Raw genomic sequence first — 21408 nt, 5'->3', positions numbered from 1 at the left:
CCCGCCGACCTGTATCTCTGCCTCCCTCTGGATTACCGACCTCTGCCTGCCCTGACCTGTCTTCTGCTTGGAACATTTGGAACACAGCAAGATCTCCGCTTTAAAATATATCAGTCTCTCTACTAGATGGTTCCATCAGGTATTATTAGCTTCTTCTAACTGAGGTCAAACTCAGTTCAGCCAACAGTACACCAGCAGCATGCCTGTAATTGATATAATAGCTTCCTTACTAGCCCTGTGAAGCTGACCTCTAATATGAAGATGTACATCTCTGTCTGTGTACTAATTAAAGCCGGGGTATGTGTGGGTCCCCTGGCCATGCATGCCTCTGGAAATTTATTGTAAACATATATCATATGCCATCCAGGACCTCTATATCAGGCGGTGTAGGCCTGAGCATTTTCCAAAGACTCCAGCCACCCAAGCCATAGACTGTTCACTCTGTTACCTTCCGGCAAACGGTACCGGAGCATCATCTCTCTGACCAACAGGCTCTACCCCTAAGCCAAACAGCTTCTACCCCTAAGCCATAAGACTGCTAAATAGCCAGACTGCTAAATAGTTCACTAATGGTACCCAAACTATCTGCACTGAGTCTATCTTGCACGGACCCTACGCACACTCACTAGGCTATATACTGTAAACACACCATATACACACTCACTAGACTATATACTGTAAACACACCATATACACACTCACTAGACTATATACTGTATACACACCATATACACACTCACTAGACTATATACTGTATACACACCATATACACACTCACTAGACTATATACTGTATACACACCATATACACACTCACTAGACTATATACTGTATACACACCATATACACACTCACTAGACTATATACTGTAAACACACCATATACACACTCACTAGACTATATACTGTATACACACCATATACACACTCACTAGACTATATACTGTAAACACACCATATACACACTCACTAGACTATATACTGTATACACACCATATACACACTCACTAGACTATATACTGTATACACACCATATACACACTCACTAGACTATATACTGTAAACACACCATATACACACTCACTAGGCTATATACTGTAAACACACCATATACACACTCACTAGACTATATACTGTATACACACCATATACACACTCACTAGACTATATACTGTAAACACACCATATACACACTCACTAGACTATATACTGTATACACACCATATACACACTCACTAGACTATATACTGTATACACACCATATACACACTCACTAGACTATATACTGCATACACACCATATACACACTCACTAGACTATATACTGTATACACACCATATACACACTCACTAGACTAAATACTGTATACACACCATATACACACTCACTAGACTATATACTGTAAACACACCATATACACACTCACTAGACTATATATTGTATACACACCATATACACACTCACTAGACTATATACTGTATACATACCATATACACACTCACTAGACTACATATGGTATCCACACCATATACACACTCACTAGACTATATACTGTATACACACCATATACACACTCACTAGACTAAATACTGTATACACACCATATACACACTCACTAGACTATATACTGCATACACACAATATACACACTCACTATACTATATACTACATACACACAATATACACACTCACTAGACTACATACTGTATACACACCACATACACACTCACTCACACACACTACATTGACACTCCCACACAAAACCCACACACCTTCACATACACCACATACGCACACACACACACACACACAACACACACATGTATACCGACACAACACAAACACACATGCATACATATTACACGCACACACACTACTTTTACACTCATCATTTGCTGCTGCTACTCTGTTCTTTATTTTACTCTTATTATTATCTATCCTGATGCCTAGTCACGTGTACCCTTTCATATACATATGAAATCAAGCTTTATTTATATAGCACATTTCAGACAGGAAAAACAAAAGAATAACAATTGAAAACTGAAAGACTGAAAAGCATGCTAAGGAAAAGCAGAGCTAAAAAGGTGTGTTTTAAGATCCCTTTTAAATATATCCAGTTCCGGCCCCCCTTAGGTTCTCTGGCAGGCTATTCCAGAGGCTGGGGGCATAATATCTAAAAGCTGCCTCTCCATGTCTCTTGGCCCTAGGCTTTGGGATAGTTAAAAGGCCAGTGCCAGAGGACCTGGGGGACCTACTGGGTACATAACTTAAAGGTATGTCTGATATATACTGGGGTGCACAATTGTGGATTGATTTCAAAACCAATAGAATAATCTTACAATGAATTGTAAACTCACAGGCAGCCAGTGCAGAGACTTTAAAACCTGTGTAATGTGCGTTGCAGCATTCTGTATGTTTTGCAGTTGACCAATGGATTTCTTTAATAAACCAGACAGAAGAGGGTTGCAGTAGTCAAGCCTGCTTGTAATAAAAGTATGAATGAGTCTCTCTGTATCAGCCTGAGATAGAAACGGACACACCTTGGCAATGTTCCTCAGGTGGTTAAAAGCTATTTTGGTCACATTCCTAATGTGTGACTGGAAATTGGGTTGAATCTAAAATGACACCTATGTTTTTTACCTGGTGTTTTATCTTTATTGGCCGTGAATTCAAATCTGCGGCCAGATTCTCTCTCTGTACTTTGACTCCAATAATAAGTACCTCGGTCTTGTCTTGATTTAGCTGGAGGAAGTTGTGAGCCATCCAAGTATTTAAATCACTAATACAGTTTAATAATTTGTGGAGATAAAATCCTCTGAGGACACAGAAATGTAAAGTTGTGTATTGTCTGTGTAGCAGTGAAAATCAATGTTGTGCTTTCTGATAACGCTGCCAAGGGGTATATGTAAACTGAACAATACCTGACCCAAAATCAAACCTTGTGGAACGCCACATGTGATATCTGATACCTGTACAAAATCTGCATCATTGGGAAGGGCTCGTAAGCAAGCATTTCACGGTAAAGTCTACACCAGATGTATGTGACAAATACAATTTGATTTGATTTGATGTATCAGTTTATCCTGTCATGTTCTAATTTGATTGCAAAAACAAGGTGGTAATGCACTCACAATAACCTAAACTAACTTCAACATAGATGGTGTAATTATGAATATACCTAATATACTTTATGAATATTATATAAATCAAAAAGTTGGATTTCACTTTGAGGTGGATACTATCACAATCAAATCTAATACATATCTAATTTATGTGTATCTTTATGTTGTTACCACTATAGGAGGTCAAAGGGAGCAGTCACAAGGTGTTACAAGTGGTTCCCATCAGAGGAGTGCAGGAGGTCGTGGGTCATTCTAGACAAATGGACAGTCAGCTCCATGGTGGATAGACTGGTCAAAGAGAGAGTGAGAACTGCCGAGAAACAGCCGAGAAACTGCTCTTCGCTCCTCTCTCCCTCTTACTCCAACTATCCCTGTATGTCTCTCTCTATATACAGGTACCTGCCAAAATAAAGGAACCACTTAAGCAAATGAGGGATACAACGTATATTGAAAGCAGGTGCTTCCGCACAGGTTCCTGAGTTATTTAAGCAATTAACATCCCATCATGCTTAAGATCATGTATAAAAATGCCCAGTTTACTATTATTTTGAGGGGTCTCAAAAGGGTGCGTGTGTGTGTGTGTGTGTGTGTGTGTGTGTGTGTGTGTGTGTGTGTGTGTGTGTGTGTGTGTGTGTGTGTGTGTGTGTGTGTGTGTGTGTGTGTGTGTGTGTGTGTGTGTGTGTGTGTGTCTGTCAGTAATCAGATCTCAACCCAAATGAACACTTATGGGAGATTCTGGTTGCCTGGCTACCCAAACTCCTTGTTCTGGCCAAACGCTACGCCACGACCACGGACGTTAATTTCTTCTCCGCAATGAGTCTGGATCTGAGTACCTCCCCGATCATTTCTAGACCATCTGATTGGTCCCAGAAACCAATGGGTTGGGCCGGAGCCAGAACACACATGGATAAAGCGGTGTTTTCGAAAATTCCTTAACCCTAATTCGTCATTTTCTTTGATACTCTGATTGGTTAGAGATGATCCAAGCGCTGATGAAATTGTTTTGCACAACACCCCTCATTTTGACAAAACCACAAATGACTTAAATGATGTACGTAGTAATAAAGTATGTAGTAAACATAGAGCAGCGGAATAATTAAGTTTAAGTTGTCAGGCAAAGATTCTGGAGCGGCACCTGGGACAGCATTTTGGAGTCGTGCCTGGCCGTGCAGTCATGAGTGAACAGGGAGTACAGGAGGGGACTGAGCACGCACCCCTGAGGGGCCCCTGTGTTGAGGATCAGCGTGACCTACCCTTACCACCTGGGGGCGGATCCAGTTGCAGAGGGAGGTGTTTAGTCCCAGGATCCTTAGTGATGAGCTTTGAGGGTACTATGGTGTTGAACGATGAGCTGTAGTCAATGAATAGCATTCTCATAGGTGTCCCGTTTGTCCAGATGGGAAAGGGCAGTGTGGAGTGCAATAGAGGTTGAATCATCTGTGGATCTGTTGGGGCAGTATGCAAATTGTAGTGGGTCTAAGGTTTCTGGAATAATGGTGTTGATGTGAGCCATGACCAGCCTTTCGAAGCACTTCATGGCTACAGACGTGAGTTGGTATTCATTTAGGCAGGTTACCTTAGTGTTCTTGGGCACATGCACTATGGTGGTCTGCTTAAAACATGTTGGTATTACAGACTCGAACAGGGAGAGGTTGAAAATGTCAGTGAAGACACTTGCCAGTTGGCCAGCGCATGCTCACAGTACACGTCCTGGTAATCCGTCTGGCCCTGCGGCCTTGTGAATGTTGACCTGTTTAAAGGTCTTACTCACATCAGCTGCGGAGAGCGTGATCACACAGTCTTCCAGAACAGATGGTGCTCTCATGCATGTTTCAGTGTTATTTGCCTCGAAGCGAGCACAGAAGTAGTTTAGGTATTCTGGTAGGCTCATGTCACTGGGCAGCTCTCGGCTGTGCGTCCCTTTGTAGTCTGTAATGGTTTGCAAGCCCTGCCACATCTGACCAGAGGCAGAGCCAGTGGAGTACGATTCCATCTTAATCCTGTATTGACGATTTGCCTGTTTGATGGTTCATCGGAGGGCATAGCGGGATTTCTTATAAGCTTCCGGGTTAGAGTCCCGCTCCTTGAAAGCGGCAGCTCTAGCCTTTAGCTCAGTGGGGATGTTGCCTGTAATCCATGGCTTCTGGTTGGGGTATGTACGTGTGGTCACTGTGGGGATGACGTCATCAATGCACTTATTGATGAAGCTAATGGCTGATGTGGTGTACTCCTCAATGCCATCGGAGGAATCCCTGAACATATTCCAGTCTGTGCTAGCAAAACAGTCCTGTAGCTTAGCACCTGCGTCATCTGACCACTTTCTTATTGATCTAGTCACTGGTGCTTCCTGCTTTAATTTTAGCTTGTAAGCAGGAATCAGGAGGACAGAATTATGGTCAGATTTGCCAAATGGAAGGCAAGGGAAAGCTTTGTATCCCGTCTCTGTGTTTGGAGTAAAGGTTGTCCAGAGTTTTTTCCCTATGGTTGCACATTTAACATGGTGATAGAAATTTGGTCAAACGGATTTAAGTTTCCCTGCATTAAAGTCCCCGGCTACTAGGAGCGCCGCCTCTGGGTGAGCGTTTTCTTTGCTTATGGCAGAATACAGCTCATTCAACGCTATCTTAGTGCCAGCCTCTGACTGTGGTGGTATGTAAACAGCTATGAAAAATACAGATGAAAACTCTCTAGCTAGGTAGTGTAGTCTACAGTTTATCATGAGATACTCTACCTCAGGCGAGCAGTAGCTCGAGACTTCCTTAGATATCGTGCACCAGCTGTTATTTACAAAAACATAGTCCGCCGCCCCTTGTCTTACCAGACTCCGCTGTTCTATCCTGCCGGTGCAGCGCATATCCAGCCAGCTGTATTCAGTATATATTTAGACTATAAACAGTAAAACAAAATATTTTTTTTAATCTATTTCTTTCTCAAAACATTGTATTTTCATCCTAGATTTCGGGATGAACAGTAACAGACAAAAACAAATACAATAGAAGATAAACAAATAGGCTTGCTACTATAAAGAAAAAACGATTAGGGTGCGTCCTGTCTCTTATTTGGGTCAACCAAAGTGGCCCGGATCTCATCTGTGATTGTTCTCCTTCCTCCTCTTCCTTGTCCCATTCCTCGTCCTCTTCACCCTCCTCGTACTCGTACTCGTCCTCCTCCTTGTCCTTGTCCTCCTCCTCCTTGTCCTCGTCCCCTTCTTACTCTCACTCCCCTTCCTCTAACTCTCTCTCCAAAATTGGCCTCCATTGTTGTCCAAACCAAGAAAGCCATCCTGAAGCCTATTTATAGCGCTCAAGCTCTGATTTCTAAGTGAAGAAATTAGCTATAAGTGTTTTCACACGTGAGCACTGGGTGTAGGTAATCGGTAAATGAGTGTGGCATTTTGAATGGCAGTGTTTCCAAACCAAACACAAGACCTGTTAGTTTTGAATGATGTGTCTAATGTAGAGAACTGTGTTTAGTGTTTTCCAAAAACCAGATAATGTGCTTGCAGTTTTGCAGACTTGGTCTGAAGACAACTTGTCGACTTGTTTACGTGCTGCTGTGCGGTTTGTTGCTAACCTTACTTTGCTACCTGCCAACTTTACGTTTTTTTCTTTTTAATTACCGTTTATATTTTTAGTTTTTCCCTCGCTCAACTTTTTTCATTCAACTTTTTCACCCCAGACGCTTTATCTGGACGTTCGCCAGGACCGCCACCAGCCGAAGCTAAGTAGTAACATTAACATGATGCCTTCTAATTACAGTCGCTGTACTCATAATATACAGGAGAACGATCGCCTTATGGCAAGGATAGCTGTGCTGCAAGCCCAGCATCAGAAGCAATCGTTAGGCAAGGGTAATTTAAGTGTAGGAAAGGATGAAATAGTGTCTGTGCCACCAGTAAGTACAGATAGTAGTTTAAATCCCCTCGCACAGTCCCCGCAGCCTGACAATTTTCTCATGGCTTCTGGAAGGAAATGCTGTAGGAATGCTCAACCGGTGTCGCTCATTCAGCCGACAGAAACTTTCAACCGGTTTTCCCCATTAAGCATCGGACCACCATTTTATTACGTTTGCAGTCGCAACAAATTATCTGCTCAGACCCCAACCAAGGATCATCAAAAGCCGTGCTATAAATTCTCGGACAACCCAAAGATTCCTAGATGCCCCTCCAGACTCCTTCTGCCTACCCAAGGACGTCAGAGTACAAAAATCAGTTAACCACCTAACTGAGGAACTCAATTTAACCTTGCGCAATACCCTAGATGCAGTCGCACCCCTAAAAACAAAAAACATTTGTCATAAGAAGCTAGCTCCCTGGTATACAGCAAGCTTCCAGAAAATTGGAACGGAAATGGAGCTACACCAAACTGGAAGTCTTCCGACTAGCTTGGAAAGACAGTACCGTGCCGTATCGAAGAGCCCTCACTGCTGCTCGATCATCCTATTTTTCCAACTTAATTGAGGAAAATAAGAACAATCCAAAATTTATTTGTGGTACTGTCGCAAAGCTAACTAAAAAGCAGCATTCCCCAAGAGAGGATGGCTTTCACTTCAGCAGTAATAAATTCATGAACTTCTTTGAGGAAAAGATCATGATCATTAGAAAGCAAATTGCGGACTCCTCTTTAAATCTGCGTATTCCTCCAAAGCTCAGTTGTCCTGAGTCTGCACAACTCTGCCAGGACCTAGGATCAAGGGAGACACTCAAGTTTTTTAACACTATACAGTGGGGCAAAAAAGTATTTAGTCAGCCACCAATTGTGCAAGTTCTCCCACTTAAAAAGATGAGAGAGGCCTGTAATTTTCATCATAGGTACACTTCAACTATGACAGACAAAATGAGAAAAAGAAATCCAGAAAATCACATTGTAGGATTTTTAATGAATTTATTTGCAAATTATGGTGGAAAATAAGTATTTGGTCACCTACAAACAAGCAAGATTTCTGGCTCTCACAGACCTGTAACTTCTTCTTTAAGAGGCTCCTCTGTCCTCCACTCGTTACCTGTATTAATGGCACCTGTTTGAACTTGTTATCAGTATAAAAAACACCTGTCCAAACCTCAAACAGTCACACTCCAAACTCCACTATGGCCAAGACCAAAGAGCTGTCAAAGGACACCAGAAACAAAATTGTAGACCTGCACCAGGCTGGGAAGACTGAATCTGCAATAGGTAAGCAGCTTGGTTTGAAGAAATCAACTGTGGGAGCAATTATTAGGAAATGGAAGACATACAAGACCACTGATAATCTCCCTCGATCTGGGGCTCCACGCAAGATCTCGCCCCATGGGGTCAAAATGATCACAAGAACGGTGAGCAAAAATCCCAGAACCACACGGGGGGACCTAGTGAAAGACCTGCAGAGAGCTGGGACCAAAGTAACAAAGCCTACCATCAGTAACACACTACGCCGCCAGGGACTCAAATCCTGCAGTGCCAGACGTGTCCCCCTGCTTAAGCCAGTACATGTCCAGGCCCGTCTGAAGTTTGCTAGAGAGCATTTGGATGATCCAGAAGAAGATTGGGAGAATGTCATATGGTCAGATGAAACCAAAATAGAAGTTTTTGGTAAAAACTCAACTCGTCGTGTTTGGAGGACAAAGAATGCTGAGTTGCATCCAAAGAACACCATACCTACTGTGAAGCATGGGGGTGGAAACATCATGATTTGAGGCTGTTTTTCTGCAAAGGGACCAGGACGACTGATCCGTGTAAAGGAAAGAATGAATGGGGCCATGTATCGTGAGATTTTGAGTGAAAACCTCCTTCCATCAGCAAGGGCATTGAAGATGAAACGTGGCTGGGTCTTTCAGCATGACAATGATCCCAAACACACCGCCCGGGCAACGAAGGAGTGGCTTCGTAAGAAGCATTTCAAGGTCCTGGAGTGGCCTAGCCAGTCTCCAGATCTCAACCCCATAGAAAATCTTTGGAGGGAGTTGAAAGTCCGTGTTGCCCAGCAACAGCCCCAAAACATCACTGCTCTAGAGGAGATCTGCATGGAGGAATGGGCCAAAATACCAGCAACAGTGTGTGAAAACCTTGTGAAGACTTACAGAAAACGTTTGACCTCTTTCATTGCCAACAAAGGCTATATAACAAAGTATTGAGATCAACTTTTGTTATTGACCAAATACTTATTTTCCACCATAATTTGCAAATAAATTCATTAAAAATCCTACAATGTGATTTTCTGGATTTTTTTTTCTCATTTTATCTGTCATAGTTGAAGTGTACCTATGATGAAAATTACAGGCCTCTCTCATCTTTTTAAGTGGGAGAACTTGCACAATTGGTGGCTGACTAAATACTTTTTTGCCCCACTGTATCTCTTGACACATTGATGAAATAGTCATGGCCTCTAAACCTTCAAGCTGCATACTGGACCCTATTCCAACTAAACTACTGAAAGAACTGCTTCCTGTGCTTGGCCCTCCTATGTTGAACATAATAAACGGCTCTCTATCCATCGGATGTGTTCCAAACTCACTAAAAGTGGCAGTAATAAAGCCTCTCTTGAAAAAGCCAAACCTTGACCAAGAAAATATAAAAAACTATCGGCCTATATCGAATCTCCCATTCCTCTCAAAAATTGTAGAAAAAGCTGTTGCGCAGCAACTCACTGCCTTCCTGAAGACAAACAATGTATATGAAACGCTTCAGTCTGGTTTTAGACCCCATCATAGCACTGAGACTGCACTTGTGAAGGTGGTAAATTACCTTTTAATGGGGTCAGACCGAGGCTCTGCATCTGTCCTCGTGCTCCTAGACCTTAGTGCTGCTTTTGATACCATCGATCATCGACCACATTCTTTTGGAGAGATTGGAAACACAAATTGGTCTACACAGACAAGTTCTGGCCTGGTTTAGATCTTATCTGTCTGAAAGATATCAGTTTGTCTCTGTGGGTGGTTTGTCCTCTGACAAATCAACTGTACATTTCGGTGTTCCTAAAGGCTCCGTTTTAGGACCATTGTTTAGGACTATTGTTTCCACTATATGTTTTACTTCTTGGTGATGTCATTCGGAAACATAATGTTAACTTTCACTGCTATGCGGACAATACACAGCTGTACATTTTGATTAAACATGGTCATCTCAAATAAAACTGTTAAGGACCTTGGTGTTACTCTGGACCCTGATCTCTCTTTTGACGAACATATCTGTTTCAAGGACAGCTTTTTCCATATTTGTAACATTGCAAAAATCAGGAACTTTCTGTCCAGAAATTATGCAGAAAAATGTATCCAAGCTTTTGTCACTTCTAGGTTAGACTACTGCAATGCTCTACTTCCCGGCTACCCGGATAAAGCAATAAATCAACTTCAGTTAGTGCTAAACAAGGCTGCTAGAATCTTGACTAGAACCCAAAAATTTGATCACATTACTCCAGTGCTAGCCTCTCTACACTGGCTTCCTGTTAAGGCAAAGGCTGATTTCAAGGTTTTACTGCTAACCTACAAAGCATTACATGGGCTTGCTCCTACCTATCTTTCCGATTTGGTCCTGCCGTACATACCTACACGTACGCTACGGTCACAAGATGCAGGCATCCTTATTGTCCCTAGAATTTCTAAGCAAACAGCTGGAGGCAGGGCTTCCTCCTATAGAGCTCCATTTTTATGGAATGGTCTGCCTATCCATGTGAGAGACTCAGACTCGGTCTCAACCTTTAAGTCTTTATTGAAGACTCATCTCTTCAGTAGGTCCTATGATTGAGTGTAGTCTGGCCCAGGACTGTGAAGGTGAACGGAAAGGCACTGGAGCAACGAACTGCCCTTGCTGTCTCTGCCTGGTTGGTTCCCCTCTCTCCAATGGGATTCTCTGCCTCAAACCCTATTACAGGGGCTGAGTCACTGGCTTACTGGTGCTCTTCCATGTCATCCCTAGGAGGCGTGCGTCACTTGAGTGGGTTGAGTCACTGACATGATCTTCCTGTCCGGGTTGGCGCCCCCTCCTTGGGTTGTGCCGTGGGGGAGATCTTCGTGGGCTATTCTCGGCCTTGTCTCAGGATGGTAGGTTGGTAGTTGGAGATATCCCTCTAGTGGTGTGGGGGCTGTGCTTTGGCAAAGGTGGTGGGGTTATATTCTGCCTGTTTGGCCCTGTGCGGGGGTATCGTCGGACGGGGCCACAGTGTCTCCCGACCCCTCCTGTCTCAGCCTCCAGTATTTATGCTGCAATAGTTTATGTGTCGGGGGCTAGGGTCAGTCTGTTATATCTGGAGTATTTCTCCTGTCTTATCCGGTGTCCTGTGTGAATTGAAGTATGCTCACTCTAATTCTCTCTCTCTCTTTTTCTTTCTTTCTTTCTTTCTTTCTTTCTTTCTTTCTTTCTTTCTTTCTTTCTTTCTTTCTTTCTTTCTCTCTCTCGGATGACCTGAGCCCTAGGACCATGCCTCAGGACTATCTGGCCTGATGACTCCTTGCTGTCCCCAGTCCACCTGGTCGTGCTGTTGCTCCAATTTCAACTGTTCTGCCTGCGGCTATGGAACCCTGACCTGTTCACCAGACGTGCAACCTGTCCCCGACCTGCTGTTTTCAACTCTCTAGAGACAGCAGGAGTGGTAGAGATACTCTGAATGATCGGCTATGAAAAGTCAACTGACATTCATTTACTCCTGAGGTGCTGACCTGTTGCACCCTCTACAACCACTGTGATTATCATTATTTGACCCTGCCGGTCATCTATGAACATTTGAACATCTTGGCCATGTCCTGTTATAATCTCCACCCGGCACAGCCAGAAGAGGACTGGCCACCCCTCATAGCCTGGTTCCTCTCTAGGTTTCTTCCTAGGTTCTGGACTTTCTAGGGAGTGTTTCCTAGCCACCGTGCTTCTACACCTGCATTGCTTGCTGTTTGGGGTTTTAGGCTGGGTTTCTGTACAGCACATTGTGACATCAGCTGATATAAGTAGAGCTTTATAAATACATTTGATTGATTGATTGATTGAAGATTAGGTTCATGAATTAATGGTTTCACTGAGTGTGCCTCAAATACCACTTTTAGTGTGTAAGCGATTGTAAAAAACTGTAAAGTACTGTAATCCAGTGTATTGTGCCTCACCATATTGACTGCACTAGGTCTATGTCACATATTGTCTTGTTGTCTGTTTCAGAGAGTCTTGGAGCTGGATGCCGCTGCAATTCAGCATGTTTATATTTACATTGATGAGGCTGGCTTCAACCTAGCCAAAAGAAGGAGACGGGCACGGAACATTATTGGCCACCGTGCCATTGTGAATGTCCCTGTACAGCGTGGAGGGAATATCACCATGTGCGCAGCCGTTAGCCAGCAAGGCGTCCTCCATCACCATGCCAACCTTGGTCCCTACAACACCACCCTTCTCATCACATTCCTGGACACACTACATGGCATCCTCATTTCAGCGGAGCAGAGGGGTGGACCAGAGCAGTCCAGGTATGTTGTCATCTGGGACACCATGAGTTTCCACCGGGCTGCTCTGGTCTGCAACTGGTTCATCGACCACCCACAATTTATGGTTCTTTACCTCTCACCATATTCCCCATTCCTAAACCCAATTGAATAGGTTTTTTTCGTCATGGTGATGGAAGGTGTATGACCGCCATCCCCTCGCACACATGCCTCTTCTCCAGGCAATGGAGGATGCATGTGGTGAAGTTGATGTGGGGGCTTTCGGCGGCTGGATCAGTCACTCAGGAAGATTCTTTCACTGCTGTTTAGCCAGATAGAACATTGCTTGTGATGTAGATGAGGTGCTGTGGCCAGAACAAAATAGGAGGCAGGATGCAGCCTAATGTCTTTGTTCTTACATTTTGCATGTGTTTTTGTCTTTTTGTTTAGAGTTTTGAAAGAATGAGCCACTTTCATTTTGTATTTTTGTACAGAAAACCCTTTTCCTGGTTTTCACCTGTTTGGTATGGAAAGTGTTACATATACAGCATTTGAGAAATAAATTACTGTAACGTCAGGTGAATGATGGGTGTAGAGTCAGGCGCAGAGAGAGCAAAAGTAACGGGGACGAAACGCTTTAATGTCCACAGCATAAAACAGGAACAGGTACAAAAAGGGTGACGCCAAAACACAGGCGCAAACACAACCCACAGACCACTGTTTCAATAAAGCTGGACAGCGAAACCCACAATCAAAATATCCACTAACGACGTAAACATGAACTCACAAAATAAGCCCGCACAAACACTAGCGGGCGAAACTAACCTAAATAGTACCCCTCCCAAAACCCCAACAAGAAACAGGTGAAAACAATTAGACAGACATAAACGAAAAGGAAAAAGGGATCGGTGGCAGCTAGTAGACCGGTGACGACGACCGCCGAGTGCCACCCGAACGGGAAGGGGAATCACCTTCGGTAGTATTCATGACAATGACAATGTTTTTGTTACTGTATTGCATTTCTGTGTGTTTATTTATGTATATTTGAGTAGGTATACATTACTGTAACAATATTTTACAACCTGTTACAGTGTAACACAGAAAATGCAAAAGGCATAAACCTACTGCTGGGATATTCATAGGAGGGTTTTGTGTTGAGCACATCAGTGTGTTGTTGGTTGGTAGACAGAGCTATTCATATGATGCATGTCATTTTGATGCAAAAATATATATATTTTGGAAAGAGATAAAACAGTTTTGAAGGGAGTGTTTGTTTTTGCTAAAGATTTGTAGAGTTTTGCATTTTGTGTTGGTAGTTTGTGTTTAGAGTTTTGGGAAAATGGGCCAAAGATTCAGCAAACGTGTGTAAACAATTGTGGGAAACTGTAAGACAATTTATGTTGGCAGCTCCCTGTATATCTCTTTCTCTTTCTCTTCTCTTCTTTCTGTTTCTCTCTCTCATCAACAATAGTATTCAGTAGTCCATGTGTTGAATCAATGAAGCTAGTTGACCTGAAACAACATGCTAGCTACAGTACATACACAGCATAATATAGAGCAGAATCACAGTTATAAATCAGGACACTATCATACCACCATGTTCTTTGTCAAGTAAATATTCTAAATAATCCTCCCACAACAGCACCTCATCCTGCAGCGTGGCGGAGTGAATTTAATTTCACCTCCTACCTGATTATAGTTTCTGTAAAAAAAACTCTTTTGACAGTCTGCTTCACACCTCCGAGCCACACAACCCATCAAGTGAGATCAGTTGGAGAGCTCATTTACTGGCAGGTGTGAAATGGCCATGTTGGTTTTTATAATCACTCATATCTCCCACTTCGTGTGTGTGTGTGTGTGTGTGTGTGTGTGTGTGCACGTGTGTGCGCGTGTGTGTGTGTGTGCACGTGTGTGTCTGTGCGTGTCCAAACAATTCTCCCCTCCTAACGATGGCGCTAAACTGGAAACAGATCATCTGAACACATTAGCCAGGCGTTCAATAGAGACTGGTTCTGCCAATCACCTCCATGTTATACTTCACTACTAACTCTCCCCCGCGCCTCTCAATGATCCGCTTAGCCACGCATTGTCTCTAAGTAGCTCGCATTCTCCGCAAATCTTCTTATTTACAAGTTATTTGAGGGGAGAGGAAGGGGGGTGGAGGAGGGAGCTATTGTTCTGTGTGTTGTGTCAGGCTTTTCTGTGTTATTGACAGGCTCTTTTTCCTGAAAGCATTTAGAAAGTTGTTGTGTGAAGGACTGGGAGTATTTCTCATTTTACTCTGCTGTACATAATCATTAGATACTAAACTGCTGACTGGCCCTCCATACATACAACACTATGACCAACACACCTGACCTTACCATCGCTCAGTTTATCAGAGCTTACAGAGGTTATACCCTATTGATGAATACACAGTAGAGGCTGACTGGAACAGACAAGAGATACATATTCTAAATCAATCAAGCCTACAGGAGGACTGTGCAAAGCGCATCTGTTTAGATAACAGTATATAGGCAACATATAGACAGACGCTCAACAGTTCAGGCAACATATAGACAGCAATTCTAGATATGGATACTGACATGTCTTTTGGGAGATAAAAAAAACAATCAGATTGTCATTCTTGATTAACTGATTAACACAATGTCCACAGCCGAAAGCTGTAGGGGTGGGCCCTGCCTGCCTGCCTGCCTGCCTGCCTGCCTGCCTGCCTGCCTGCCTGCCTGCCTGCCTGCCTGCCTGCCTGCCTGCCTGCCTGCCTGCCTGCCTGCCTGCCTGCCTGCCTGCCAGCTGCCGACGTCTCTACCTCCACCAGGCTCCAGTCTTTATCCCAGGAACAGTGATGGAATGTGATGACCTGACGGAACACACAGGACACTTCCACCCACCAGCTGTATTCTACAGAAGAACAGCTACTGTATTGTACTCTACTGTACCAGTCATTGAAATATAATCCATGGATTCTATTTCTATGGTACCAATGTTGTACACTGGATCCCCTGCCACACACGCGCACTGATTTACAACTCTTCCTTGCACTAGAGACTGAGAAGCACTGACAAGGTGATTGCTGACTGCACTGATCAAAAGGCAAGATGGCGCCGATAGGATAGGGCAGCTCTGCTTCTATCTCCTAAGTACAAGCATTTCACTACACACACAATAACATCTGTTAAACATGTGCATGTAACCAAAAAAATATTATTTGATTTAAAGCACAGCAATAACCCACATCCCTTAATTAACTAATTCTGTTGAAACATATTGCAGGATTTCCTTATCTAATGTAAAACAAGTCTTAGTGATTTGTGTAGCCAAAACTAAAGTAGTAATATTTTAAATGTACAGTATAAGATTGGCTGTGTCAATAATGCTTTACCTATCAATTAATAATACAGTATTATTTTATAATTTTTTTGTTCAAATAAAATTAACAAATAAAAGCATTATGACTAATAATAGTATTAAATATCGTTTTGCAAAAGGCTGCTGAGAGGAGGACGGCTCATAACGGCAGCGATACGCCATCTCATCTGGTTTGCACTTAGTGGGACTATCATTTGTTTTTCAATAGGGCATTGACCCACAACACACATCCTGTGTGGCTGTGTAAGGGTTATTTGACAAAGAAGGAGAGTGATGGAGTGCTGCATCAGATGACCAGGCCTCCACAATCACCCGACCTCAACCCAATTGAGATGGTTTGGGATGAGTTGGACCGCAGAGTGAAGGAAATGCAGCCATGAAGTGCTCAGCATATGAGGGAACTAGTTCAAGACTGTTGGAAAAGCATTCCTCATGAAGCTGGTTGAGAGAATGCCAAGTGTGTGCAAAGCTGTCATCAAGGCAAAGAGTGGCTACGTTGAAGAACCTAAAATATTAAATATATTTTGATTTGTTTAACACTTTTTTGGTTACAACATGATTTTATATGTGTTATTTCATAGTTTTGATGTCTTCGCTATTATTCTACAACGTAGGTGTGTCCAAACTTTTGACTGGTACTGTATATATTACAAGTACATAATTAGTATTATTAACATAAACATTGAATGTTACTGTGCTTCTAAATGGTCTTACATGTCTTTAATGTGTGTGATAGCATTCCATTTACTCCATTCCAGCCATTATTATGAGCCGTCCTCCCCCCAGCAGCCTCCGCTGATGTTAGCTGTATACTGCGTTGTGTCCTCAAAAAGGATAACTCTGTCCTATAACCCTAACGACGTGTAAAGCAGGATAAAACGGTCTTTAAAAAGAGCAGGGAGATTGTTTCACAACTGCAGCCAAAAGAAAGCTGCTCCTTTAACAAGCCTTCCACTAATCGTGTGTTTCTGCTGCAGTATAATAAAGCAGTGTTCATACACAGGCGTGAGGCGGCGGATTCCGCTGTCAGTGGTGCTGCAACTTGCCATCTGGTACTGCAACGTATGGCCGCTGCGCCCGTCCTAGCGAGGCATATAAAGGGTAGTTTGGAGATTATGACTTTGTGAACACAAGTGTAAGTGTATAGAAAGCGTATCTTCAGACAGAAAGATTATCCGGGGGCACACACAGAGATGGATTACCAGGGGGGAAGAGGGGAGAGAGTGGTTGAAGCATAGACCAATATGGAGGACTTAATGCTTTCCTACAACTCTCCCCGTTCTGTTTGTGAGACAGCGCTGTCAGATTGACGCGTGGTAGCAGCAGAGGCCCAGCTTGTTGCCATAGTGGCAGCTCGTGCGGATGCTGTGTGCATTACAATCAGGGCTTCCGGTGCGCGCGCGCGCGCGCGTGTGTGTGTGTGTGTGTGTGTGTGTGTGTGTGTGTGTGTGTGTGTTTTCTGAAAAACTGACAGGCTACAGTTGCAGTGGATGGGTGAATACATACAGCGTGATGTGAAATTCTTTAGAGGGATAAAGAAAATGACAGAAATAACACGAACGGCCGTGAAGCAGTGAGGACACAGATAATTGTATATGTACAGTTAAAGCACACTCCTGAAAACTGCTGATCACAGTGCCTACCCTTTACAACCTGCGTTCTTTAGCCCCTGAGGGCTACGCAAGTGCAGAAGGTAGCCTGTATACAGTTGAAGTCGGAAGTTTACATACACTTAGGTTGGAGTCATTAAAACTCGTTTTTCAACCACTCCACAAATGTATTGTTAACAATCTATAGTTTTGGCAAGTCGGTTAGGCCATCTACTTTGTGCATGACACAAGTAATTTTTTCAACAATTGTTTACAGACAGATTATTTCACTTATCATTCAGTGTATCACAATTCCAGTGGGTCAGAAGTTTACATACACTAAGGTGACTGTGCCTTTAAACAGCTTGGAAAATTCCACAAAATGATGTAATGGCTTTAGAAGCTTCTGATAGGCTAATTGACATAATTTGAGTCAATTGGAGGTGTACCTGTGGATGTATTTCAAGGACTACCTTCAAACTCAATGCCTCTTTGCTTGACATCATGGGAAAATCAAAAGACCTCAGAAAAAAAAAAATGTGGACCTCCACGAGTCTGGTTCATTCTTGGGAGCAATTTCCAAATGCCTGAAGGTACCACGTTCATCTGTACAAACAATAGTACACAAGTATAATCACCATGGGACCACGCAGCCGTCATACCGCTCAGGAAGGAGACGCGTTCTGTCTTCTAGAGATGAACGTACTTTGGTGCGAAAAGTGCAAATCAATCCAAAAACAACAGCAAAAGACCTTGTGGAGATGCTGGAGGAAACAAGTACAAAAGTATCTATATCCACAGTAAAACGAGTCCTATATCGTCATAACCTGAAAGGCCGCTCAGCAAGGAAGAGGCCACTGCTCCAAAACCTCCATAAAAAAGCCAGACTATGGTTTGTAACTGCACATGGGGACGAAGACTGTTCTTTTTGGAGAAATGTCCTCTTGTCTGATGAAACAAAAATAGAACTGTTTGGCCATAATGACCATCATAATGTTTGGAGGAAAAAGGGGGACACTTGCAAGCCGAAGAACACCATCCCAACCGTGAAACACGGGGTGGTAGCATCATGTTGTGGGGGTGCTTTGCTGCAGGAGGGACTGGAGCACTTCACAAAATAGATGGCATCATGAGGCAGAAAAATGAGGTGGATATATTGAAGCAACATCTCAAGACATCTGTCAGGAAGTTAAAGCTTGGTCGCAAATGGGTCTTCCAAATGGACAATGACCCCAAGCATACTTCCAAAGTTGTGGCAAAATGGCTTAAGGACAACAAAGTCAAGGTATTGGAGTGGCAATCACAAAGCCCTGACCTCAATCCTATAGAAAATGTGTGGGCAGAACTGAAAAAGTGTGTGCGAGCAAGTAGGCCTACATACCTGACGCGGTTACACCAGCTCTGTCAGGAGAAATGGGCCAAAATTCACCCACCTTATTGTGGGAAGCTTGTGGAAGGCTACCCGAAACGTTTGACCCAAGTTAATTTAAACAATTTAAAGGCAATGCTACCAAATACTAATTGAGTATACTTCTGACCCACTGGGAATGTGATGAAAGAAATAAAAGCTGAAATAAATAATTCTCTCTACTATTATTCTGACATTTCACATTCTTAAAATAAATTGACGATCCTTAATGACATAACACATAATTTTTACTAGGATTAAATGTCAAGAATTGTGAAAACTGAGTTTAAATGTATTTGGTTAAGGTGTATGTAAACGTCAGACTTCATTTGTACATGTGCAATACTGATAGCCTACCCTATGTTTGTTCTGTAGCCCTATGCAGAGTCTTTCCTTGGAGTCGACAATGGAAGAGATGTGCTCAGTTAGAACAATTAATTCCTTTAAATGGTTGCGAATAGTAACGTACCAGAACTCAGAGCGAACAATGAAAGGGAAGATCAAACACTAGCATGTATCCTTTGCTTCACGCTGCTGGCTGTCACTATCATGGCTCGCTGTGTTCAATAGTTGCGTAGGCATTGACTGCACTGCACTCATATTCAACTACATGGCTTGGTTGGTTAGGGTTCTTTCTGTTCATAATCGGACAAGTCATACTTCGAGAAATGGACGTGTAAATAAATATACTTTTAAATGGATGGGGGATTTGGCGCTAAAAATGAGTTTAGCGCGCATTTCTTCAATCAGGATTCATCCTTTTTTTGAATGCGTCTATAACAAGAATGGGTCTTGTGTTGATTTCGGCCATGAATAGGCCTATATGATCCAAATATCTATGTAACTAACATTAATGTGAGGTAATGGTCAACATAGGCGCCACGTTGTTGCCAACTGTTGCAAGCTTTCTGGCTACATGCTCTCTCTCTCTCTCATTCTCATTCTTTCTATCTCTCCCTCTCACACACACACACTAGGTTTATTATGCAAACTTAGAAATATCAGCACCATAGCAACAAGTTCCACCAATAATTTATTCTCCAACATAAATGATTCACCAACAACCTGATCAAATCCAGTTATGCATAATTGTAGGCTATATATGTTTCTATATGGACTCCAGTTGTACTAGTCTGCTGTCGGATCATTCAGCATGGACATTTTGTCATGCATAAAGGTTTCAGGACAAAAGAGATAATGCAATGTCCCTAGACAGCTGTGGTAAACAACACCGTGCATAGGGGTAGTAGTTATTGCGGGGATGTGGCTCCGGGGCGCACGAGCTCACTCCAATAAGTCTGGGACAAGAGGACCAGTGGGGTCACGGCAACACGTCTACTATGAAGTATACAAGACAACTATGGCGCCCAGCCATGAAATGACAACAGTTACAGAGTTAGGGATTAGCTAGGCTACTACATCAAGACAGTAAGAATGTTTAACAGAGAAGGAAAATAACAATCTTACCAAATCTTAAAACGTGTGGCATCCCGCGAGAATATCCCACACATAGTAATAGCAGCAGTAGAAGCCTGACGGTGCACCTGAATCTCGCTTTACTTATGAGCGGGGAGGTAATCTTCATGGTGTCTGTGTGATGCCACAGTATGTATTCCCTGGATCAGTAGATTCCCCCGAAATGTTTATTTTGACGTTAAGCAGGGTGACGGCCCACGGCAAGATCACGGCATGGTCAGTCAGGGAGAAGGTATCATTCGTTTCCCCAGATCCATTAGCAAGCGCTGCGTGTCCAGCTCACTGCGCCAAGAAACAACCTTCCCACTCAGCTAACGGTGGGGCATCCATGTTAGTCTGGGCAAATCCGGGAGAAATCCATTCACGGGCGGTCTGAAAGAGAGATGGACATGAAAAGAGGAAGAAGGGGGGTTTGAGTTTCCAAGTCAGAATCCCGCCTCAAGAGACGAACGCTGGCGCGCTGGCAGAATTGCAGCAGGCTAGCAAGCCTAAACCTTCCAGGCAGTCTCAGCTGTCTGTCTGAAGCTAGCATTCTGCTGCACTGCCGCACAGCATCTGACGTCGAGCCAAGATTAGTGTGAGCGCGAGAGAGGAAAGATTGTGTATATTTCGCAGGTGCTGCTGACCACACATCGCTTCCGATCCATATCTGACATCGAAATGGCCATCTTTCCCCGGGTGTCTCGTGCTGGCACCCGGTACTCTCTTTATGTTATTCACGGTTTTGCTCGGTTCATTCAATGGCCGTGGCTGCTGACAGTGGACTGGTGCCATGCCGAGCGATTGTAAAATCAATCTATGATGTTAAAAAGATTGCCTCTCTAGATCGGAATTGCTCAGCCTTGGAGTCGTGTGAGAGGTTTGTGAACCAAAACTGTCTCAAGTCCAATTTTGATGAATAGCCTATTGCTGAGCTAATATTTTTTTCACAGAGCTATATGCTGTCACTGAGAAAGATTTTCTTTTCGATGTTCTATTTTTGCTAGTTTTGACATTGCACACTCTTAGAAAAAAAGGTTCTGGATAGAACCAAAAGGGTTCTATGCTTGCTTCATATATGGCACCCCTAAAGG

General features: G+C 43.1%; 1 protein-coding gene across 1 annotated transcript in view; it reads right to left on the bottom strand.

Annotated features, from left to right (window-relative positions):
- The window catches only part of LOC120031313 (glutamate receptor ionotropic, kainate 2), a 284742-nt gene extending 264298 nt beyond the window's left edge, over positions 1 to 20444 (bottom strand). The window contains exon 1 of the mRNA XM_038977019.1: positions 20327 to 20444. Coding sequence (XP_038832947.1) covers positions 20327 to 20444 — 118 coding nt within the window. The remainder of the gene's footprint in view (positions 1 to 20326) is intronic.
- Positions 20445 to 21408: the final 964 nt, after the last annotated feature.

The sequence above is a fragment of the Salvelinus namaycush genome, chromosome 37 (genome assembly GCF_016432855.1).
Source record: "Salvelinus namaycush isolate Seneca chromosome 37, SaNama_1.0, whole genome shotgun sequence".
NCBI classification, from domain to species: Eukaryota; Metazoa; Chordata; class Actinopteri; order Salmoniformes; family Salmonidae; genus Salvelinus; species Salvelinus namaycush.
This window is presented reverse-complemented; position numbering and strand designations above follow the sequence as displayed.